The sequence below is a fragment of the Pomacea canaliculata genome, linkage group LG14, assembly GCF_003073045.1.
Source record: "Pomacea canaliculata isolate SZHN2017 linkage group LG14, ASM307304v1, whole genome shotgun sequence".
In the NCBI taxonomy this organism is placed as follows: Eukaryota; Metazoa; Mollusca; class Gastropoda; order Architaenioglossa; family Ampullariidae; genus Pomacea; species Pomacea canaliculata.
This window is the reverse complement of record NC_037603.1, coordinates 7,876,754-7,901,529: the sequence shown is the minus strand read 5'-3', so window position 1 is coordinate 7,901,529 and position 24,776 is coordinate 7,876,754. Positions and strand designations below refer to the sequence as shown.

The following is a 24,776-nucleotide window of genomic DNA, read 5'->3' as shown; positions in this document are numbered from 1 at the left end:
GATTGCAGTTTTGTTATCTTTTACGAGAAAATCAAAGAATTCAAAAATATTCGTTTCCCACTGGAAGAAAGACCAGACATTGCTACATTACACTGTCACGTGACAGTCAGTATCTGGTGATAATCTACTTCATCAACTGCGTTCAGTCTTCGAAAATTTTTGCGATATATTCTTTCTATATTTCTTAAATCAAATTATTTCAGTATAAAAAAAAAAAGGTTATCGATTTTCAGCAATTCCCTATGGAAAATAGAATTGCTAAACGTTTGCTTGACCACACATCGGAGAAAGAAAGAAAGAGCACGAAGGTATCGGCGAGAGAAAGTAAATGTCCTGTGACAACCAGTGGGACTGTAAAGAGACCAGAGGATGGGACTGTGGACATAACATTGGGGTTATGGAGATTTCAGCTACAGGATGAGACTGTGGAGATGTGAGAGACAGACCGGTAATTTGAAGACAAGACTGTGTTGATATCAGTGATGTATAACTAGCGTGGTTCAACGCTTATCTAACTGATAGGACCCAGCCAAACATCTCCCCCTACTCTACTTTCTTGTGAGGTCCCCCAAGGCTCGGTACTTGGCCCCTCCCTGTTCATTTTGTACATGAAACTACTTTCACCATGCATCCAGTGTCACCATGTTTCTCACCAATCACATCCTGAAGACACACTCTTCCACTCCACACCGGCTGAGTCTCATTCTACTAGCACCACAGAAGACTGTGTCAGCTTTGCCAAGAACTGGATGGTAACAGACAAACTTAAACTCGACTATCATAAAACAGAAACCCTCCTATGCCCGTGAAGAAAACATCATTCATCGCTCGTCAGTCCGTCCAATCACATCAAGGTGGGCGAAACCAGCATCACAGGAACCTGGGATTCATTGTCACTGTGAGTCTGCTTATTATGATAAACAATTTACAGCTGTCTGTCAGTCTGGCTATTACGATGATAGACAATTTACAGCTGTATGTCAGTCTACCTATTATAATAGACAAGTTACAACTGTCAGTCTGTCTATTGTGATAAACGAGTCACAGCAGTCTATTATGATAAACACGTGACAGCTGTCTGTCAATCTGTTTATTATGATAAAAATTCTCTTCACGCACACTACCAACATCTTGTCTGCGTGTTTGTTCTTTCTCGGCTTGACTGCTGCAACTTCTTGATTAACTGCTGCCCTGAATATCTTTTTCATTAACCCTGGAAAGTAGAGAAGTTCGCCGCACGTCTGGTGTTTTCTACACTGGTTACCCACCCTTTGCAATGAGTACAAACGGTCCGTGGTGTGTTTTAATTTCTGTGCAGGCTCCTGACTTATTTCTCTGAACTTCTCTTCCCCTACATCCCATCAAGATCACTCCGCTTTTCGTCTGATGACCGTATACTATTGCTGTCACCAGAACAACAAAATACAGCAATACGAGTTTTAGTTACTGTGAAGCAAAACAATGGAACTCTCTTCTCTTCCATTTCCTTCACTCACCCACCATTAAATCCTTCAAACGTGCATTCAAAAGTCAAGACATATCTATTCATTGTATATTTACTTCTAGCAACATTCCATACAATGCTAGTTCGTGTTCAACCTTCACTACTCGTCTTCCTCTGCACAATCTCGATACCCTCAGTTTTTGTTACCCGATTCCTCTTTGCGTTTTCTATATTTGTCTTTTATTAGTTATCTTTGATTAGTCACCAGTACTGTTTTATTCTTTCGTCCTTCATAAGTTGTCCATGTTCTTGTCTCAAGCGCTAAGAGCACGCTCCTGACAAGTGAGTATGCGCCACACAAAGCAAGTGTTGGTTATTACTACATGCGACTCGAGATGAAACCCATTCGGCTTCCGTTTGGCACATTATCTCCTATATTAATGGAAAAAAATTGCAATACAAAATTTTCTGTTTGTGCTGGTGCAGTGAAAGTAAATGACTTCCACCACCACCACCACCACCACCACCACCACCACCACCACCACCACCACCACCACCACCACCACAACAACAACAACAGCAACAACAACAATGACTATCTAGTGCACAATGCCTTCTCCTGATAGATCGAGGAGTTCATGGCAGTTACAAAGTGTCTTAAGCTGATCTGCTTTGGCCATGTGACCTGGCACGACATCTTGTCAAAGACTGTCTGTCAAGGCACTTTGGAGGGTAGTGGACGCCGCGGTGGCCAGAGGAGGAACGGGCTTACGAACGTCAAAGACTGGACTGGTCGTCCCGTGTAATTTCCCTTATTAAACACAACATCCTATAAAACATTCAACTTTTTTCCACATGAACAGACACGAAAGTAGAAGATTCAAACTGATCCTACTTTTTTAGGAGGTTCTAAGCAGCTTTATTTTGCCTTTACAATCCCTTTAAAAACGATGAGTCGTGGATACACAAAAAAGTGGTTACCGCACCTTGCTAGGAAAACACGTACAGCCTTGACTTCCTGCACGTAGCCGTACGTGCTGACTCATTCACTCCATTTGCCTGCCATGTTAATGATCTTCAATGACAGTTTTGTCAAGAAAAAAGTTGTCGTCTTGAGACATACACACACCCACGCAGATCACTCGTCGCCCTATTTTCTGTTCCCTCCGAGCGTTCAAAAAGCAGGTTTTTGACAGGCTGTGAGGGCGCTTCATCGCGGCCTCGGACGTGTGATCTCGTGGCGCCTACGGAGCTGCTTTCAGTCTAATGTTAAAGCTCACTCCTGAATTATTATCAAAGCACCACCAACCGGGAACAGTGAAGAATAATCTGAGTTCACGGATGGCCATTTGCGATAACCTTTTGGTTAAGCTGCCTAGTGATTGTATGTGTAAAGTCTGTTTCTAGATAGCAATTTGAAACAGCCCTTTGCTATAACATGCAATGACTGGGAGACTGTCAAGAACTGGGGTGATTATGTTCAAGACCTTAAAGCAAGAAGTGCCAAAGCCGGCAAGGGCCTCATGACGTCAGCGTACCTCAGTTGACCTCCGTGTAGACAACTGTAACGCCTGGCTGTTACACATGCAGTCGCAGGTTAGAAGGTGTTATACGCTATAGCTGACAAAACCGATAATCTTTATGCATCGATAATCGCCAAGAATCATCGAAGGCAAACGGGTACGTTCTATTTTGTTTTCTTGTCTATATGTATGTGTGAGCGTACAAAAATGAAGGCGCATCCACACACATGCAATATCAACGCTACTTGATGTGTTCTCATGTATTGTTCTGTAATCGCATTCGAGCAGAAAATCGCCTCATAATTCAAAGCTCTTTTTCCATGCAGCTACTGAAAACTCCCTCTGAACACCAGCAGTGAATGAATATACATTACCTGGGGAAGTAAAATACAGTACAATGAAAGAAGGACCGCGAGAGGAATGAGTTTATTGGGACCTTCACCTTTCACCTCCAAACATTTTTCGATTGCTGCGTTTAGCGAACTCGAAACCTAGTTTATTAAAAGGCAAGTCTAGAGTTATACAAGTTTAATCTTTCGGTTATTTTAAGAAGGTCGGCATCCGAGTTATGCGAGGAACTGTCCGAGAATGTTATCGTGAAACTAATCAGGTCAGTGACACCAAAGTCGGGCTACTCGCGTGTCTTATCGATTTTCTCAGAGTTAGCTCCCGTGGTGTCGTGGGTCAGGATAAATTGAGTGAATGAACCTCTCATCGACTGGAGCTAACATAGGTAAGAATAGAAACCCGCGTTTCTTTTGTATCTCTAGATATCTGTATTAACATAACACTGTTCAGGCTTTGTTTTTCATGGTTTATTTATCAAAACCAAAATTGCTTTAGAGGATACTATGGCTATCTTTTACCTTGACTGGCTTTAGCAAGTAGCTCGGACCTAGAAGTAGCATTACACCAAAATAACTGAGATCAATATCACTAAAAAATTATGTTTTCTGAGAATTGCAAATCACTCGAAATGTTAAAAATTTTATAAAAACTAGAGGTTTTTTTAATAATGAAATTTGTATATTTAAAAACTGAGAGGGTTCCAACTATTTCACACAAAAGACAACATGTAACCATGGATGTGTATAGTAATACAAGTTCGTGATGTGAGGTAGTGGATAAAAAACAAAAAGGCGGAATCATCAGTACTCGACAATAAAAAACAACATGGAATTGATTGTGATTCAAAGTTTATTTAAAGGAGCTGCAGTTATTAGCAAATAAAAAATGCAATCACATTTTTACAAATGGGAAAAATACTTGTACATGGTGCTAACAGATACAACTACTATTCTTTTTATACTATTTTTATACTATTGTTTTCCATACAGTTTAACACCAATTTGGAAAAAATATTAATTGTAAACATTATTTACGTTAAATATAAACTGCAGTTCACTGATTTGTATAAAATATATTTGCTAATATATATTATGCATTTATGAAACCCTTCACCTTTGTTTAAACAGGGTTGTGGGCACAAATATTAGCTCAATTACATCAACTCAGTGAGATTTCAACCAGACTAGATATAGGCTGTTAACGCAAACATAACCAGTTATCTGTACAATATTTCTATAAAAATATAGAGATGAACCAGCATCTTAACTGACATTTGCTAAGTGGGAAAAATATATTTATTTTGTGTGTTGATAAAAACCCTACCACCTTTTAGTAAATTGTTCAGCCTAGTTATGAGCACTTATTACTGAGTTTGAGAACCACTGATGTAAGCGAATACCCATCCATTCCAAAAAAACAATGATAGGAAACAACCCTGACCAATTAAGTAAGTCCACTCATGCAAACTGGCATTGATTTTTATTAAACATGAACTTATTTGAGTGAATGTAACAGTTGATTTAGGTGAGAAATTTAAGTTCTCTTATGCACACCACCCCACACCACCCTGTCCTTCATAATAATCATAGACCTTTGGCTGTTTGATTCCATCATAATTTAGAGCTGAGCTCCTTAGCTTTTGTTAGTTTATATTCTGTAGTCTGTTTATGTGGTGTTGAAGCTAAAAATTTTTTTGAAAATCTTACATACACGCATTTTATTTTCATACAGATTTTATCAGGGATACACTGGCACAGAGCAGTTGTAAACTGTTTCACATGTACAGAAAAACACTGCCTTCTGACTGTGTGACATGCATCATATAAGCAAGAAAATGATATTGATTCATTACATTGTACAATCTTGCTTTGTGATCAGTGTGCAGTCATGGCCAAAGAACCATTTCCACAGGACCGAGGGTGGGCATGGGCCATTGTAGTTGGTGAGTAAAATGCTTATGATAGGCATGTGTTACTTGTGTATTTTAAATATTTTTTCATAATTTTATTAATCCAAATTCTTAGTCATACTCAGATGGTTGTAAGAGGGCTATAGATATCCTCTTGAATAGTTGTTTATAAACCATTTTTTCTTCTGTTTTTATTTGACATTGTACTCCTTAAGAAATTTATTTAGTTAATTTGTATGCTTTTTCAATATTGTTTACATGTTTAATTTTATGGGAATTACAGAATGATTCTGTTGCTGTTGTAGACTTTGTCAAAATAAAACTATCATATAGACTTGCATACATCTTTTTAAGCTAAGGAGCAATTAACATAAAGGCATTGTTCAAACTTAACAAATGATCCATTTTACTGGCCTTGAAGGTTTTCTCTATCTTGTTATACACTTGTCTTAAGGAACTTTATAAATTACTGGCATGAAAAGGCAGTGTTGCAGTATTACTAGTTTTTAAACCGAAACGTGAATCCTGTCCCGAGGACACATCCCGGCACATGGGCGAGAGTTAACCTTAATTCTTACTACCCACGTCAACATAAGTTGCAGGGGAACCATACGTACAACATTCTCACATTGATCAGCCAGTGTACTACGCAGCTCACGAGACCGCCCCCCCCCTTCCCCTTCCATTCCCCAAACGCAAAACTTGACGTGCTATATAATGTAAAACAATAACAGATTTATCACACATAAAAAACATTCAAATATATACAATAAAAAGACTCATCTAGGGGAAGGGGGTCCCAGTTCTATCCATGTTAAGCATATTTCCACTATTCCAGTGCTGTCACCTCTCTCTGAATCAATCATTCGTGCATTAACTTACCTCTGATATTAAAGCTGTTCTTGATTTGATAAAGGTAGAGAATAGATGTAGCTAATCTGTCATTTTTGTATATGTGCAGGAAGTTTCTTCAGCTTTTTCTTCATGGTGGGAACCGCCAAATCACTTGGTCTGTTTCTCAGTGAGTTCCAGCAGTATTTTGGCTGTTCAACCTCTATGGCTGCCATGGTCATGGGGTCTGGTGCTATAGTCTATGCTGTGCTATGTAAGTCATGTATAGCCTGTTAGATGTTGCTTTACTATTTAGAAAAATTCAGTGAAACTAGAAATATTTTCTATAATTAAAAACCAATCAACCTGTTCTAAGTTTAGAGGATGTTAGGGACTTTCTTGTTTTCAAAAATACTTCTTACAACAACTCCATGTTCCCTGTAGTCCTATGTTGTTTTTGTGTATACATATGCTTTAATTACCTTAAAGTATTAAGAGTGATCAAAGAGTGATCATTTGTCTGTTTATAAATTCTAAAAATAGCATTTTACATTGTGGTTTTCAATTCAAAGAGTATGTAGGCAGGGAGGCCCAATATCACCTTACATATTCATCCTCTGTGCAGAAATACTTGGTATAATGATACGAACTGACTCGCATACATCTGGAATCAAAATTAATCACGAGGAGCACAAAATTTTGCAGTTTGCAGATGACAGTAAAATTTTTTTAAACGGTAGTCAAACTTCATTCCAAAAAACTATAAAAGTAGTCGATAGATTTGGTAAGGCATTAGGGCTAAAAATCAATTATGACAAAACAGAAGCAATTTGGCTAGGAAGTTTCAAGAACAGCTCATTAAAATTTATGCCTGAACTAAAAATTCATTGGAATCCCCAAAAGTTTAAAATTTTAGATTATGGTTAACAAATGACTTAAAAACTTATATGACGACAAATTTGAAAAAATTTATATCTTATGAAAACCAGGATGAAAACAATTTTAACAATTTTAGGTAGAATTGTGATATGAAAATCGGTTTTACTCTCAAAATTAATGTATGTTTGGTTAGTGTTGCCTAACTCGCCAGACCATTTTATTAATAAATTACAATCTTTTATCTATGCTTCTATATTTCCGATATTATATTCTCCCAAAGAATAGGCTTAAAGAACTATTACAATATATTAAATGATAATGAAAGTGTTGTGAAAAATGGATTAAAAATTGTAAAAGTGAATCAAGCTTTAAAAGGATCTTTCTTAAAATGAGTAAAATCTATGAAATTAAATATAAATGGTTCCAGACTAGACTAGTGCATAAAGTATTAGCTACAAGTATTATTTTAAAAGAGATGAACATTTTAAAATAATCATCTCTGTAATTTTTGTAACCGAGAAAAAGAAACAAACACATATTTTTTTTAATGTAATTCAATAATTTTGGGAAAAACTAGAAAAGAAAATCAATAATAAATATAAACATGACTTCAAATTTATTATAGACTTATCATATTGTGAAAATATGATATAGTGAAAATACCCTAACTGATAAAATAATAGACCGCATAATAATAATGGCATGGCCCTATGCTCCTCAAGGAATAAACTAAACTAATAATAATGGCGAAGTTTTACATGTATAAATACAGATTTAGAACCTTATGTATGCAGGTCGTTCTACAAGAACTGTATAGACAAATGAAAGTGGAAAGATGTACAGCTCTTAGCAATATGGAACTGGCAACTTTTAATCAATAATGGGAACCCTTTAGAAAATTTCTTACACTTTTGCAATTGCCGATTTTTTTACAGTGTGTGTATGTGTGTTTGTTTCCTTGTTTTTTGTTGGTTTTTTTTTTTTTGCTTTTGTTTTTTGCTTGTTGCACTTCTTGTTTTTATGGAAGTGGACAGGAAAGTTTTCAGCCTAATTTGTAATTTTCAAGAATTCTTATGCAAACAGCTAAAGTGTAATTTTGTCCTGTAGGGGGAGTACTTCAAACAGCGAAGATTTGACGGAGTCCTATGTCTGTGGTTTTTGTTACAGCCCCTGTCTGCATAATGCTTGGCCAGAGATTCCAAGTTCGGCGTGTGATAATGATATTTGTCTTCATCGCAGTTATTGGAATGGCTTCTGGCAGTCTTCTTATCAGCATAGAGTATCTCATTGCCACTTTTGGACTTTGCTTTGGTAAGCATCTATTTCGTTAATTTGTTTGATGTCTGTTACATATCCTAATTACCCAGTTGCATGAAAGAATGCCAGCATCAGGAAAATATTTGTTTTCTTTTCCCAAAAAATTCAAAAACTTGCAATATTTACAATGAGCATATTTTTCTTCTAATTTTCTGGCATGAGAATTGTCTGCCATTTGGAGATTATCTTCCACAGTTAAAATTTTCAGCCATAAAATTTATGTCCAAAAAATTTAGGTTTTTTTTTTTTTTTTTTTTTTTTTTTTGCCAAAATCTTTCTTTCCTCGAAAATCATTTTCTTTCATTTAGCAGCTCCTAAAATTTCAGCATGCAAATACTAGCATCATGCCACTTTCATCCCCTTCCAGTCAGTCAGACACCATATTGCAATGATTTCTCATACCACTACTCAAAAACACCTCATCTTTACATCAGTAATCTTCATTTTGTGTCCTAATCCAAATCATGTCATATTTCTAAACTTTGGAGCCTCACGTCTCACTTTTTTCCAGAATTTTCTTGGGTTGTTGCACTTTAATTTGATAAGCTCGCATATCTTGAGTGTCAACCATTTCAGCCAAGTTTTAGAAACTTTAAGATAATCTTTTGTGGCCAGTTCTCATGCCTGTTTTGTACAGGTCTTTTTTCAAGTCATCTAACAAACACTGCTACACTAACTCATAGTGTGTAAAACTACTGACATATCCCACTAATTATCCAGAATGGCAGAATGCAAGTTTCTCTGTGTTTCAGGCATTGGTAATTCTGCCATCTATGGAAACTGCTTGGTCATGTTAGGTGTATACTTCAGAAAGCGCAAAACTTTGGCCAATGGCTTGGCTTTGGCTGGTTCCAGTATCGGGCAGTTTGCTTTGCCTCCAGTGATAGAATACCTGCTGGAGACATACAGCTTGCATGGCAGTATTCTGCTGGTAGGTTCACTGGCCTGCCTGCCACTTGGTTGTCTAGTAGATTTTGAAACTGCTTAACTGCTTCTTCATTGTTTGCATGTGCATGTGTGCATATCATGTTCTGTATGTAGCACATGGTTATGAAGAAACTTATGTAAAGGACGCTTGCCCAAATTTGTAATTTAGTGCACAAACATTCGCAAACTCGGGACTGTTTCCAGTGTGTTACATGCCCACTTGCATCCAGGAGCATCTGTAAAGAGAAAGTTTTCAATAATTTAACTCAAGTTAATTTATACATTTGTGTCCAGATTTTTCAGATTGATCAGGAGGGCACAGAATCAAAATGTTTTGCAATGTAGTGTGTATATATGTGAATGTTTGAAGTACAACACAATTTTTAGAGCAAAATGTCTTATTTTAATCTGCAGTTGAGCGGCCTCTACTTTAATGTATTTGCTGCTGCAAGCTTGTTCCGTCCTCCATCTTTTTATGCCAGTATCTATGAGTCAAAAGAAGTCAGCATCGATGATCGCAACACCAATACCATGAAAGTGCCTTTGGAAAACGGGCTGTCAAATCACGACAGTGAAAATGGAATTCATGATACAAAGAGTCCAGATGACCAGATTTTATCTCCACTCGTGCCATCTGTTGGAGACAAAGATGTCACAGCCTCGGAAGAATCTGAACTGAAAGAGAGAGAAAATGAGTACCTGTCATTAATGACAAGTACTGGCAGCCTTTGCATGCAGCCTGTGAGCGCTGAAGGTTTGTCACGCTTATGTGAAGACAAGAAACCAGAGAAAAGCATATGCCAAGAACTAGTCTCCTTTCTTGACTTTGCTGTGATGAAGAGCTACGTGTCTGTTTTTATCACAGTGATAAGTTTCCTATGTTTTTTTGGCTATTTTAACTTTATCTTATTCCTTCCATCTCATGTCCTGTCCCAGGGGATCACCAAGTATGAAAAAGCCATACTCATCTCCATGTGTGGTGCTGGTGATCTTGTAGGTCGTGTTACCATGGCTCTAATTGGAGATCATAACTTCCTGGCACGATACAAGATGAAAGCCATTGGAGTCATAGCTGCAGGCGTTAGTATGGGTAGCTTGGTGTCTGCCAACAATTTCTGGTGGTTTGCAGTCCCATGTGGACTGTACGGATTTTTTGGTGGCATTTACGTGAGCCTTGTGGCTGTGGTGTTAATAGACATGGTGGGTGTGGAGAAAATGCCTCGACTGCTGGCGATGGTTATTCTTATCCAGGGCTTCGGATCTGCTGTAGGACAGCCATTTGCTTGGTAAGCAGTGAGTGGTTTATTAATGCCACCTGTATTATCATTATCTGTCACCATTGTCTTTACCTCTATACAAATATTTCTTATGACTTTTATGTATGAATGCATTGCATTATAATGCCATTATTGGTTTTATTGGTGACATTGTAATGTTTGGCAGTTTTTTTATTTCTCTTATCATCATTTCATGCCACATTTTGATGTGTTAATTTGTTTTATTATCTCTCTGTGCTGTATAGATTCAAAATGATCATGTTGTATTGCATCGCAGACTGAATATTAATTATGATGTCCACATCACAGCAAGATGCCCTATTGTAATAGAACAAATACAACAAAAACCCTTTATTGTGTAGATCACTTTACCTGTGTGCAACATTTTGCTAGAGTATTTAATCTAGTTTACTTAAGTCTTCTTATTACATTGAAATGTAATCCTGATCAATTTGCATTTTATTCAGGGGCTGTTCGAGATGCAACAGGCTCATTTGGAGTCGTGATGGTGATCTGCTGTGTCAGCAACCTCCTTGGTGGCAGTTGTCTTTTCTTGTATCCCTTGGTGGCACGTCTAGAGGAACAGAGACAAAAAAGGTTGGGATTGTTGAACAAGGTAGAGAAAGTATAACCTTTTATATAGCTGTCCATTTTGTTCATTGATGCACCCTACTCCATTGTTGAGTGGAAGTTTTGAGAAATTTCTTGGGTGCTACCTGGAAACAACAAGAGAGAGAGGAAAGAATGAATTTTATATTACATCTGGTTCTAGCTAGATGCTACACAATATACATGTGTGTATATATACATACACATACAACAGAGTAATCTGTTAAATATTTTTTTGGAAAGGGTGGCTTTAAATTTTTAAAGTGCCATGTGCCTGTATGCTGTAGGTGCACTGACAGGCACTTTCAGACTTTAAGGCCAGATGCTAAAGAGTAAGAATTAACATTTAAGAGATTGTTTTAGCAATGAATAGGGAGAATAATTATACAGGTGTTTGTGTCCATCAAATGCTAGAGGTTTTTCCAGTTGGTGGACTAGACCTGTGCCATTCACCAGTGGTGGATGGACAACATGGTTGGATTTTCATCACTCCCATCTTACTACACCATTAACATAGGCATGGGCTGACTGTATAAATAACAAGAATTTGTACAGATTATGGCTAACATGTGGGGCTGGACTGGGCTGACTATGACTAATATGGGTCAACAATACAACTTTATTGATCCCCAGGGGCAGTTCAAGATTGTGTTCATACTAGCAATAATATATATATACATGATATGAATATATCTGGGATGACCAATATATGGGTTTGGGCTGACTGACCAACATGCGGGCATAGTTGATCATTACTAATGTGGGCCTTGACTGATTAATGTGAGCCTGGGCAGACCATGACTAGCATATGGGCCTGGCCTGACTAAGGTAGGCCTAGGCTGACTCCTACAATGCCAACATTTGGGTCTAAGCTGATTCTGACATAAGTAAAAAGTAGATCTTTACTGTCCATGACATTACTTACCATGTGGACCAAGGTAGATCATAGCAATAAAACCCACATAGGACAATATAGAGATGGTCCAGTCAAGAGAGCTACGGTTGTGATTTGTGTGTTGTTCTTTTAGCTATCATGTTCAAAGCAGGTCCTTAATGACTATAAACATTTTGAGTCTGCTACATTTTTTTTAATGTGACAGTAACCATGTCTTTACTGATGAAACATATCTTGGTCTATTCAAGTTTATAATTTATGGACTTTGAATATTTGTTGATTAGCTAAATCAATGGGCTTGAAATCAACTGTTCTCGGTGAAATGAATAGTAATGTTTTCACCTTAGATCTGGCATATAACCATATTATATATTCACCTTTATGCCACTATTCTTTGGTTGTATCTTTATAAAGTATAACTCAAAGATTTATTTACACAAAGAGCAACAGATATTTGATTTTATACTTTTTCATCTACTCTGATGCAGAGTAAAATGCTCATTGCTGAAATATTTGCTAGATTCCATTTCTGCATTTGAGAGTTTACTTAATATGCCTGTATTTATTGTCATACCTAGTCCTGCTATTTTTGATGGATCTTATTAGTATAAAATAAAGGACTGAGGATGTCAAGTTTCTTGGCTGCATCTGAAATTTTCTTTGCTACATCTACTTTATACTTTATTCATATTAACCTTTGTGCACATTCTTATTCTCTAAAGATATCAGACTTTTTTAATTTATAAGTAAGCAAAGTTGTGTGCTTTAGACAACTGTTGTACTTGTGCAATACAGTGCATGACAGTATACATTTTAGTCACAATCTTTGAAATAGCAACAGTAAATCAATTTATATACTTATATAAAAATACATAAGAAATTTAATATTTATGATGAATATTATTTTAGATTATGCCATTTGTAAATGTGAGCCTTCAGCCACTACTTGTGGTTTCCATGTTGCTGCAAAAGGTAGCTGTGAGAAGAACGCTTTACTTTGTTAAAATAAGAATATGATAAACAAGGGAAAAAAAATAAGTGGATGTGTGTATGTAATTTTACAAAAGCGCTGTTCACTGTAAAAAACAAAACAAAACAAAACAAAAAAACAGCAGTTGTCTGATTACAAATTTTTGTGTTTCATACTTCAGTTGTTAGTGCTCCTGAGTTTGGAGCAGAAGGTTGCTGGTTCATGGCTTGTGATGAACAGATAGGTATATGAATTTTTTCAGTTATGTGCCCCAAACAGTGAACCACACATGTTTACTGCCCTTCAACCAGTGATGTCTAGTGTGAAGAACTTGTTAGACCTTTCCTCTTGTGTGGCAATATGTTTTTGGTAGGAGGGTGTTTTTATAGAGAAATGCTTTGGTATGTGGTGAATATTGAGTGTGGCAGGAAGGAACAGGATGTAATATGGAAAAATTATGGTCAGAATGACCTGGATGGGAGAAGCAAAGGGGAAAGACTAGAGACTTGTTTAAGTGTTTAATGTATATAAACTGTTTTTTGTGAGATCCAGCATGCCTTGGTTGACCACTGGGAAGAGGATACAAACATTTCTACCTGTAATCATGAGAGTATGCACTGAGAGGAAAGATAAGTACGAACGGTACAATCAACAAGGGAACAGAAAGCCCTGCTAGCAGCTTGAGAAAACTATTTGCCATTGTTATGTAGATACCCATTTTATGCTCTCAGTGAACATGTTTTATGGCCTTGCAGAATTACACGAGTTGCAAGATATTCTGTGTCATTTTATGCACCTCAAATATTTTTTGTAATTCTTTAGTGAGCGTTTTGGGAGATTTTGATTGCTTTGTATTAATAATAGGACAGAACCATGTAACTGAATGTCATGTTTCTTATCTTGGCTTCCATGATGACATTACATGTTGGGAATCTTACTGACAATACCTCCCTGGTATTATTGTTGATTTATACACCACTGATACTGATATTTTGGTACAACATGCCATTCCTGCTGTTGAAATAGGTATGCTCATGAGATTTCGCTGCATTGATGCCATATACCAGGAATGCTATAACTGCTATTATTTGTTTTAAGTGAATATTTCATTTATTTAAACATAGCTACACTAATGAAACATGCTGCATATGCCTAACCCTAACCCTGACCTTAGTCGTGTACCAGGGCATATTGTAAGAAACATTTGAAAATCTGTTTTTGGAAACCACTTTCTTTGTTTACACAAACTGACCTCCACTCTAAAATTTTGAAGCAAGTGTGTATACATATTTTTTATAACTTTCAGTGGCATTACTGAGCATTACTTGTTTTTTTTTTAAAATGTAAACATTTTCTGAAAGGGATTTCTAAAGGTATTTAAAAAGGAAATTGTGTAGACTGGCTTAAAATGGGCTAATGCCTAGAATTCTTAAATGGGGATTGCAACAAATCCTGAACAGTAATGAGATTTTTCTTTTCTTTTTTTGGCTTGTCTGAGTCACTGACATGATTCGTCAAGGGAGATAAAGGTGACAGAAGGATTGAGACAATCACTGTGCCCTAAACACAATCAACTGCTATTCTTTATTTTCACTCCCCCTATGGAAAATACCCATGGGACAATTTACCCCGCACCATTTTGTTGAGAGATTATGAAGGCTGGGTTTCGTAGCATAAAAAGTGTGCATGAAATTAATGAATATAGCATGTCATATGTTTATAAACTAGTGGGTGTAATTATATTGATACAGATGTGCATGATCATAGCTGATGAATTTTACTCCCCTCCATACTCCTAGAAAGTTTAATAGTGAACTAGTGAGTACAAGCATGTAAGTTATTATGTGGACATCTTGACATCATGCATTGACTACCACAAAGCAAGTATGTTTCTTCAAAATCAGCATGTGGAAGAGTTTTTGTTTTTTTAAAAGAGAAAAAGTACATGAATTACAAAGAAATTGACTGCATTTGTTGAAGGTGTGTTTATAAATCACCTTTCTTTGTCACTGGAAATGATTTTGTTGTATTTTGGAATAGCATTTTATCACTCAATTCCTTTATTTTTAGCGTAAGTGTTTTTAACTTCTCTCCTTTTGTATGGGTTTATGAGTACATATGTACTGAGAACTTTACAATTTTTATTTCAATTAATTTTATCTTGCTGGATAGTCTTGCTCACAAATTGCGATCATAAAGCCTGGTGATATAAAGAGATTGTTTAATGCTGCATTGCATTTCAGTGCTAAACATTACTACCAGTAAAATATTTTGCCAATGTTTATCCATTAATTTACAAATACTTGTTCACTTTCTTTGCATGTTATTTCTTCCACTCAACAAAAGTATCTTGCTCATTGAATGCTGAATTTTAAGATGTGACTAGCTTTTCTATTCCATGATCATGCCTATCATTTGTCTGTCCAGCTGTTGTTTTATCAGGAAGTTTATGAAGTGCAGAATTGTACCCTGTAATTTTGAGAAAAACGTTTTTTAGCTTATTAAATATATATATACCACTTAATTTGGAATCGTCTTTTTGGGATTGTCAAAATTTTCTTGTGCCTTCATTTATTTTGTGGGATTCTTGAGACAATGATGTCTAAATAGACTTGACAGCACATTATGTCCTGATGGCTGGGTTTGCTGTTTTGTTTTCCAGGGTATAATGATCTTTTGAAAATGCAATATTACTCATTTCATGATAGGACACATCTACAGATCAATACATGCTGGGGACTTGAACCTACACTCTTCTACAATTTTTTGTGAAAAATAAACCTTTATGACTGAAAATGAAAGCCAGGTACTGTTAATGTTAGTAACAATAATCTTTTTACTAGTTTTATGCACAGTTTAGCTGACTGCTCTGCTAAGCATCCAGTTAGCACCAACTGATATGTTGTGGATTCTTTTTGAGAAAGTCACACTTGAAGTTGAAGGGACTATGTTTATGGTCAAATCATTCTACCTATCGAGAGTTAAATGACATCTGAACCCCATAAACAACAGAAAATAATTAAAATGTTAATCTTTTATTACATGCAGCTTTACTGTCATTGCACAGCCAAATGAAGAATCTGTAACTATGTTTGCATACCTGTTATTACAAAAAAATAGGAAAGTATTCACCACCAAAGGAATAAGAAGAAAAACTGATGTACCACCACCTATATCATCACCTAACACTTCAACAATAAAGGTGGATTAATGGTCCAGCAGTGATGTCCATATATTTTCAAGATTTTCTGATGTCACAGAAATAAATACCTTGGCCTATTCTGTTTACCTGTTGGTTTATGCAGGATTATGAAGAGGATGAAAAAAAGCATGGCCAAGATTTACAAATAATTGTGTGAATCACTCACCAACACAACAGTTTGTGCTTGCACTATTTTTACATATAACTGGACAAATAATGAATAAGCCAAAACTTGAAAATGGACTTGGATTGTGTCACTTGTTATTCTAAGAACCATAATATATCTATATTATATATTAAATAACCATTCAGCTAAAACAAAGGAGATGCCCGAAAAAAAAAAACGCTTCAGTCTGAGGACTGTGTTTTGTTTGGCACAAAAATGTAGTGTACAAGTGCACAAGACATGAAATTAGTAGAACAAAAACATGGCACTTATACAAGTACATATAACAGCACTTATATCTTTGATGTTAGGAACAGATGCATTCCTAGGGTCTAGGATTTCGTCATGTGCTTACCTTACTTACGCAGATGTCTAGGTAAGAAAAAATAGCTTTTTCAGTTCTTACATATGTATAAAATCATTTGGTTTGTTTTCAGTTCTAAAAGTTTAATGCTTGAAAGCTAAAAGCTGGTTACATCTTGTGTCCTGTTAATATTCAAATACATACAATACTAAAATATTATCCACAAAAGGAAGGAACTGATGAAAATCATTTTTTTTTTTTTTTTGTGGAGTGGCGAGGGGGAGTGGTAGTTGTGGGTGAGATTAAAAAACAGAAATTCACTTGCTCCTTGAAGTATTGTCTTCTTTTGTTAGAAAATGGTTCCTTGTCACAGTGGCTCATGTATAGCTGCCTTCATTGTAATTATAATGATCAAAAGATTTGCATGTTTTACAGTAGAATCTGTGACAGCAATCAGAATACAGTATAAAGCTGTTAAAATGTTGACAATGTAACTGACATTCAAGCCTTAACATACATTACTCAACACGTCTGAACTCATTCAATACTGGTGTAACGACACAGTTGAATGAAGTAGCAATGAAGAATTCACAGGTGTGAACTGTACATGAAGAGTTAATATTTTGAAAAGCATTACCAATGACATTAGCATCAAGCATACTCCACACGTATGCATTTCTACAACAGTGTCCAACCCATGTTTATGATCTTGTCTGCAATTTGTGCACCTTAATCTTTAAATCTAACATTATTTAACCCCCCCCAAATAAAAAAAAAAAAAAAACAAAAAAAAAAAAAAAACACCACATGCTCACACTTAAAAAAAAAAGTGCTCCTCACACTTGATACTAGTGCTTTTGCAGCGGCTAGAAGTGCCCAAAGCAAATTGACATTTGATTCCTTCTACTTTCCAATTTATGTTTCACGTCAGATCAAGTCTTATGCAAATTCCACTAAAATCTAAAAGCCAAAAATTGCACATGGAGACATTTTCACAACTTTTTTTGAAAATTGGAAATATTAAAGTCATGATGTTAAAGAAATAAATTGTGAAGAAATTTTTTTTTTGGCATGCTGTATTATAATTCACACACACAACCCCCTCCCCTCCCCCCAAAAAAAACAACAAAAAAAAACAAAAAACAAAACTTGTATGCTGTTCTCTCTCTCTTGTTCTTCTCCGCAGCCACTCTGTTAGATATACGACAGTAGCATTCTGTGATGAAGCATCAAAGGTGACTTTTTTAATATTGCATTCTGACAGCCATTGTACATGTTTAAGGCACTAGATGTCAACCTCTGTTACACTGGCCGTGAGGGATTCCCCCACTATCTAATTAAAAAAAAAATAAATAAAAATAAATAAATAAAATTAAGAAGCTAGACCAACAAATTCTCACCAAATATTCACAAACTGACAAACAGCAGATTAAAACAAAATTTGCCTTTCTCCCTGATATTTGTTAATCAGAGCAGTTTTTCCTCATTTCTAAACAGGTACTAATATCTGTCGTATATCTTGATGATATATATATGAAGAGGATCTTTGCCCTAGTTAATTTTTTCCTCACACAATTCAAAGCTCAAATCCTGTCTCCATACAGCACTGAGCACTGTTCTATGATAAATTCTCAAATTAGAAGAAAACTTTTCTTCCTGAGCTATCAACCTCTGCTGCATCAGTGTCTCGGCCACCAGTCACACTGGAAAATCTTTCATTCAGTGACTGACTTGTCTGAAATAGAAAAAAAAAATCATCTGTTAGAAGCAAACTTGTTTCCACAGAACTAATTTGTAATAAGTTTCTGTCATATATTACCAATTAATGTGCATGAATGTATTTGTCACAACAGAAATAGCAGCAACTTCCCCATTCAAACAAACCCATACTTACTGATCCTGCTGAAAATGCATTCTTCTGAAAGACGTAAGACATTGACTCTGTGGGCTTTAATTTCTGAAAAATGATTAAATAAAAATTTATTTAGTTTCAAAATCTGAAAGTTTAAAAATAAAACAAAAACAAAAAAAATAATGGTGTTTCCACAAGTCCTATGACAATCACCATTAAAATAACTAATACTCTCTTGGCAATGAAAAGATAAACATGTCAAGGCTTATGAAAATTCTCCTTGAAAGAATTGTTGTTCATCAAACCTCCCTGCAAATTGGCTTCAGAATCACTAATGAGAAGAGAAGATGGATACAATTTTGCACTTCTGACCACCCATGAGTTTCTAGGTCTATCATTGTTGATTGATAGTTAAAGGATGGTGTGACAATGAAACAAGACACTGACAAACTCAGTTTCTGAAAAAAAAAAAGCTACCATTAAATCTTTGGCAATAGAAGTCTGAGGTACCACACGATCGCTAGTGTTATATTGCTGAGGTCGTCTCCATGGCCTACGCCTTGGCTGACTGTGAGGCTGGAGAAGCTGTCTGAAATTCAAAGCATTGCAAGATATGTTATTTTTGTAAGCACGTGTATTGGGATGTTCATGAGAAGGCAAAAGTTCCATTTAAACAGTGCTAAATTAATGAAGTGAAAGAACATAATGACATTTAGGAGGAAACCAATGTTCTATTTGTTCTTCTTGTACTTGTACAGCCTGGTAGGATTTATTGACAGATCTTTTTGTTTTTTTAAAAATCTCCAAGAAAAATCTAGTAAATATAAGTGATGAGCTTGATGAATAAATCATTGAAACACTGGACATACAACACACATGCTTTATAAATCAAAATGTGCTCACATTACATCATATTTATAGATACTTACTATTATTTACTTCTAGTTAAACTATCATTAAAGCATAAGTGAAACAAACACAATAAACCCCCCGAAGGATTTGACAATTAAAGAGAAGAGGCATTTTCTCTTAGATTCAAATCCCCCTAGTTACAGGTAGGAAAAAAAAGTTATATTATTCAGAGGAATGACTTACCTGGTGTTCGTTGAAGGATTGTCAATGCTCACACTGATGTTGCTGGCTGGTATCTGAGACCTGCTAAGCCATCTTCATGAAAACAGGAGAAAAAGTATTATATGGTGTAATTTCACACTGGTTTAATTTAATCAATCTTTGTTCACTCTCTGAACATTAATCTGGTGGATAAAAGAAAGTTGTATAGCCATATTGCTCTACTTCAACATGTTAATATCCTGCATTGCAGTTAAATATTTCTGCATGAACCACCAGAAAAGGTTAGCATGTATAAACACAAATCACAATTCATGAATTTTAACCTGTCCTTGCCCTACAGCTTATTGAACAACCTTAAGCCATTGAGGAAAATATCTGACATTAGTTTGATATGATATATTTAATATCAGTTCTAATATCAGTCAAAATATTTTGAAAATAGGATTAAAGCATTCCCTACCCTCGACCACGGCCTCGTGGTTTAGGATTGTCATAGCTGGTAACCTGTGTGCCCAGTAAATGCCTGTTTAGCTGTCTACCCCTGCCCCTGCCTCTGCCTCTGCTGCCTCCTCCACGACTGCCTTGACTTGAGGTCAAGGACAGTGTGCTGCCAGAGAGTTGCTGACTCTGCAATCCCAATGATTCCCCCTACAGTAATGTAGGTAAAAAAGACAATTAGTTTCAGACTGTCACAAAGTTTAAATTACAAAAATTTTTTTAATGTGAACTTAATCACTATAGTGAAAATAGATTTCCTTAGAACTGAATAAAAAAGGACACTTAATTTAATGACAAATACTGACAGCATTACAGACCCCTGAGTATAAAGTTTCTAACATTTTTTAAATGTTGATCTGCTAATCCATTTCTTTGTTTCAACACATGACTTTAATATGCACTGAATTAAGTAGCTTCTGCAATTAAATACCATTGATACAACTCACAAAGACCACCTCACTATACAGTCATCTCAGTTACATCCAACGTTCTGTTCATCAGGGAAATAAGGCTAAGTGATCTATGACAGCTCAGTCCAACTAGCCAGACCTCAAACTTCTCTTCAATGGCCAAGTTTAAATAACTACAATGATTAGAGATGTGCCAACCTCTAGAAACACAAACAGCTTTGAATTCCTACCTGAGGAGCTGTGATGCCTCTCTTAGTGTTGACAAGGTTGGTGCGAGCTGTCTGACGTTCAATGTTTGCAAGAGTTCTGTGAGCCAGCTGTAGTGCTTTCAGAGCCACCTGTCGCTTCTGATGAAGGGATGTCAAAGAGTTGTCTCCTCCAGAATTTAATCCACCCCTCTTTGTACCACGACCTCTTAATGCACCACGAAAGTTACCTAGCCTTCCTGTATGCCAAAGGTTGATATTTCGTAAGATCACCTATCAAAATGTTAAAATGTGTGCTCTCTCTCACATGCACACACTATAAACACATACAAAATCTGATGTCTTAATCTGAACTTCCAGAATTTATTATGGTGAATATTCACAAAATTGTCCTGTTTGTAGCTTGCATTACTGCTTTAGTATATATGTATCAGAATTATAATGGCCACTAATGTTGGTTACAAACTTTCAAAATCAATATTACAAAGAATTTTAACCACTGACAATAGTAACATAATGGATGGGTGTTAGGTGTTTGCATCAGTATATTACATGTCAGTGACTCCATCTTACCAACAACTTTCACTGGTCTTCTGCTCAACTTAAAACAAACAAACAAACAATGCCTATTCTTCTGTAACTATTAAAGAGTGCCTGTTGTTCTATATGTGTGAAACTACTACAAGTACCCGAAAGATTTCCTCTTCTTGCTCGGCCAGAAGCTGTGTTGAACGTTGTGCTATGCTCTTTATTGTTTCCAGCTCTGTTGCCTTGATTCATGCCACGACCTCGCCCCCAAGTTCGCAGATTTCCCCTAGCTCGTGTATTTCCCCAACTTCTACTGATTGCTGATCCACGACCTGTAGTGCTTCCCTGGTCTTGATATGTCTGGCAACCCACATTGGAAAAACAGATATTATCTTTGTGGATTCATGCATCAACAACTCTTTGTTAAGTGTAACACCCACGACACTTAAGGGTAAGTTGTGTGTATTTACTAACTTAATAGTTTTAATCTCTGACAAGACATTTTTCCTTCAACTCTTGCAGGGGTCATGAGACTTGAACACCTATAAGACTTCCGGTCCCGCCATGAGCTTTCGCTTTCTTCCTTGAGTGAGAGACGATGTGGGTGAGCCTAATCATTAGTTTGTCCTAAATCAGGTTGGTAGAAAATAATCTTGTCTTTCAATTGTTAAGACTATGGCCTAAGAGATTGTTCTAATTTTGTAAGCTTTTCATTTACCATGTGTACTGTTGCATGTCAGACATTTTTTTGTGAATGCCTTTCTCTCTGCACTTAGGACCTACTGGTAATAGAAAGGCAGCTGACAGCAGATGACGTATGACATCATATTTCTGGCTATTGTTTATCCAGTTCATGGGGAAAAGTTGAGGCCTTTTTTTTTTTTTTGCTGACTGTAGCAACGCCTGACGACGTGCCCATGCTATGTCACGCGTTGTCTGCTTGAGTGCTGAGTTTGCTGCTTGTTCTGGCAATAGGGGTGTGTTGTTCATTGCCCCTCCCAACCCTGTCCGCAGTTTTGACGCGGAAAACCTTCAGGTGCTTTAGCATGGCATGTGTGTTGTGGGCGATGGCAAAAATACAAAAAGGAAAAAAAATAGAGCAGATACCAATTTTTATTAGAAATAAGTTGTACTTACCATTAATTATGTAGTAATTAGTGGGATATTTGAAGTTGTTTTCCCGAAACCAACTTCTGAATGTCCGGCCTCATCGTAGAGACACCAAGTCGGAGCACTGAATCTAAATGTTCGTCCATCGAAAAAAAAGACTGAGAGACGCCCCTACGTGGGGATAAATACTTCTTCCTTTTTTTTCGTTTTTTTTATGTCTTCTTTTATTACTAACATGCCGATTTCCTGCACTGTGGGCAGAAGTTTCGCGGGCCGGATATGGCCCGCGGGCCGTAGGTTGTGCATCCCTGATTTAGAGATGTGTCTGCCGGGTAGCGCTATGAGCGCACACTCTTTTTGTTGGTTCAATTTTGAAAGGAGAACTCAATACGGCTATATCAGGTCATAGCTATAGGTGGGTCTTGGAAGTAGAAGTTTTTTGTTTCATGCTGAGGCCACCTAGTGACAGTTGTTCTTTTGTTTTCTCCACAGGCATTTTGACACTGTTGACAGTTGTGACATCCGGTGATGCTGGGGACAATCCGCGACATGTAGGATGATTGAGGATTTCCCGAGTGAGGTAAAGAGATATACTCCTCATGTACCATTTTTGTGGTGATGCCCATGTTAGGCTGGTTTGTACAAAATAAGGATGTCAATATTAGGCTTATAGGAAATATTACTGTGGTTACATGCCTTAGACCCTGTTTTGAGAGGATGTTGTATTTTGTGTTCTCTGAGTTTAAAATACGCAGAATGGTTGTAGAGTTTAGTACTGAGAGATACCACGTTTTTCCCACGTGTATAAGATGGAGATAAAATAGAAAGGCAGAATGGAAAATTAAGGAGAGCTTTCACATGTTTCTCATAACTGAGATTAAGCTTGTGCATTGCCACGTATTCTGTTAAACAGTGTGCTGTTGAGGCGAGATTTGTAAGATGGGAAATTTTGACACTGTGAGATGGCGTGTGACATTATGTCTTCAAACGTGCAGGGGGAGAAAAAAAAAGATATGTAACAAATATTGCAAAACGTGTTCTAGGAAGATTTTTTGTGTAATACGATTTTGTATCTGTTCTGGGAAATACCCATGAAAGAATATGATGTAAATGAGTGTTGTCACACGTGCAAAAAAGGGGAGTTGATGTGTTAGAGTGACGTGTATTTTTGGAAATTGTATTTGAATGTTTCTTGATTAATTTTAGCATCATGTGATACATGTTTTCCTCTGTTTTGTTTTCAGGGCAAATTGTATTCTCTCACAAGGAGAGAAAAGGGTATTCTCTCACTATTTTTTAAAGTATATCATGATTGCTAAAGTAGTTAAACACAGTGGCAGTTTAACAAATAAATAATTACCATTTTATTTCAAGTAGGATTTCTATGGTATAAGGAATGTTGCAACTCACCTGTGCTCCGCCTCGGCTTATCTTGGAACCTCTGCTCCTGTAACCCCTCCTTCCTCCACCTCTTGCTGTAGTTATTCCTCCTCGTCCCCGAGAAGCCTTGTTCTGTTTGCTTTCTTTCCTGTTAAGTTTGATGATTTCATCTGAAACAAGCACATACTATCATCTGCATGCCACGTACATCATAAAATGACAGCTTAGGTGACAAAACCGATGTGATATCAAACTACAGAACCAATAATAGCATATTGAGTACAGTACTGTGCTACACATTTGGCACTATTCTGTTATTCAATAATTTATTATCCAAAGCCCTGGTACTAGTACTCGTTGATATCCCTGAATTTACTATCGGTGTCAGAGCCAACAACAAAACCAGAGTTCCATTTGAAAACCTACTCCCCGCAAATTCTTGTGGTCAACGAATGTGTAATTTTAGGATATCACACAATCTAAGTCTTACCGAGAGACATATCCACTTTACTGACGCCTGAGGTACTCATTTTTGTGCGTCGTGCGTTGTATCAAATCCGAACTTGGTTACCGGAAGCTGGAATGGCTATGTAGATAAAATATCAAATCTGTATTCCTGCAGTAGTTGAAGCAGTCAGAAATCGCCGACCTCACACGTTAAGTCCAAAAAAAGCACCGCTCTATCTTACAGTACGCCTTTTAAATAAACCGCTTGTGTAATGTGGACGACACTATATACGGCCGCAGGACGACGCCATGAAGCACACCAAATGAATCTCACGTGACAGAAGAGCGGTCTTGTCATGACACGCTTGACGACAGGATGCTGTTTGCCTGTCTTGGTACGGTGTGCAGCACTCCAGTGGTGTACTAAGTTAATTATGTCTTTGTTTGTAGAGGCTAGGGGTCGAAGGGCTCCAGGACTGCCTTTTTTTCACACCCGGCTGCGTGCGTAATACCCGGCCTTGAGCTGCCCACCCGCAGCTACTGGGCCTCTTGTGACACAAGAAGTTACGAAGTTGCTTGAGGCACTTGGGGAAACAATGACCAGACAGGGCGGGGTCGGCGTGTCCACTGGCGCAACGGGAGGAAAGGCTGAGAAAGGTCGTGACCAGTC

The 24,776-nt window shown here is 36.9% G+C and overlaps 2 protein-coding genes across 7 annotated transcripts; one reads left to right on the top strand and one right to left on the bottom strand.

Annotated features, from left to right (window-relative positions):
* Positions 1-611: 611 nt before the first annotated feature.
* Positions 612-16,035, top strand: LOC112554986 (monocarboxylate transporter 12-like). Of its 5 annotated transcripts, none has more exons than XR_003097368.1 (8): positions 612-898; positions 5,194-5,257; positions 6,186-6,329; positions 8,102-8,245; positions 9,004-9,182; positions 9,593-10,464; positions 10,923-11,219; positions 11,342-16,035. XR_003097368.1 is itself a non-coding variant. In XM_025223081.1 (8 exons), exons 3-8 carry the CDS (start codon positions 5,203-5,205, stop codon positions 11,116-11,118), a joined length of 1,590 nt encoding a protein of 529 aa, XP_025078866.1. In that variant the 5' UTR covers positions 2,368-3,124; positions 3,294-3,473; positions 5,194-5,202; the 3' UTR covers positions 11,119-16,035. The 5 variants fall into 5 exon arrangements, 4 of the variants coding, with proteins under 4 accessions (XP_025078863.1, XP_025078866.1, XP_025078865.1 ...); XM_025223081.1 differs by lacking the exon at positions 612-898 and adding exons at positions 2,368-3,124; positions 3,294-3,473 and having other exon boundaries at positions 10,923-16,035; XM_025223078.1 differs by having other exon boundaries at positions 613-898; positions 10,923-16,035.
* On the bottom strand, positions 15,963-24,614 carry LOC112554988 (THO complex subunit 4-A-like). Of its 2 annotated transcripts, none has more exons than XM_025223085.1 (9): positions 24,150-24,614; positions 23,690-23,829; positions 21,331-21,529; positions 20,666-20,880; positions 19,988-20,154; positions 19,549-19,620; positions 18,931-19,042; positions 18,496-18,558; positions 15,963-18,336 (listed from the first exon to the last, which is right to left on the bottom strand). In XM_025223085.1, the coding sequence occupies exons 1-9, from the start codon at positions 24,187-24,189 to the stop codon at positions 18,238-18,240; spliced, it is 1,107 nt and encodes a 368-aa protein (XP_025078870.1). In that variant the 5' UTR covers positions 24,190-24,614; the 3' UTR covers positions 15,963-18,237. The 2 variants fall into 2 exon arrangements, with proteins under 2 accessions (XP_025078870.1, XP_025078869.1); XM_025223084.1 differs by having other exon boundaries at positions 19,988-20,175; positions 24,150-24,607.
* Positions 24,615-24,776: the final 162 nt, after the last annotated feature.

Bases quoted from the DNA above. Each gene is read 5' to 3' on its own strand.
- LOC112554986 (XM_025223078.1), top strand. From the start codon at position 800: ATGCCCGTGAAGAAAACATCATTCATCGCTCGTCAGTCCGTCCAATCA. The intron at 899-5,193 runs GTGAGTCTGCTT...CTTTGTGATCAG, and splicing joins ACCTGGGATTCATTGTCACT to TGTGCAGTCATGGCCAAAGA. The intron at 5,258-6,185 runs GTGAGTAAAATG...GTATATGTGCAG, and splicing joins GGCATGGGCCATTGTAGTTG to GAAGTTTCTTCAGCTTTTTC.
- LOC112554988 (XM_025223084.1), bottom strand. From the start codon at position 24,189: ATGAGTACCTCAGGCGTCAGTAAAGTGGATATGTCTCTCG. The intron at 21,530-23,689 runs GTGAGTTGCAAC...GTGGGTTGCCAG, and splicing joins TAAGCCGAGGCGGAGCACAG to ACATATCAAGACCAGGGAAG. The intron at 20,881-21,330 runs GTACTTGTAGTA...TTTGGCATACAG, and splicing joins AAGAAGAGGAAATCTTTCGG to GAAGGCTAGGTAACTTTCGT.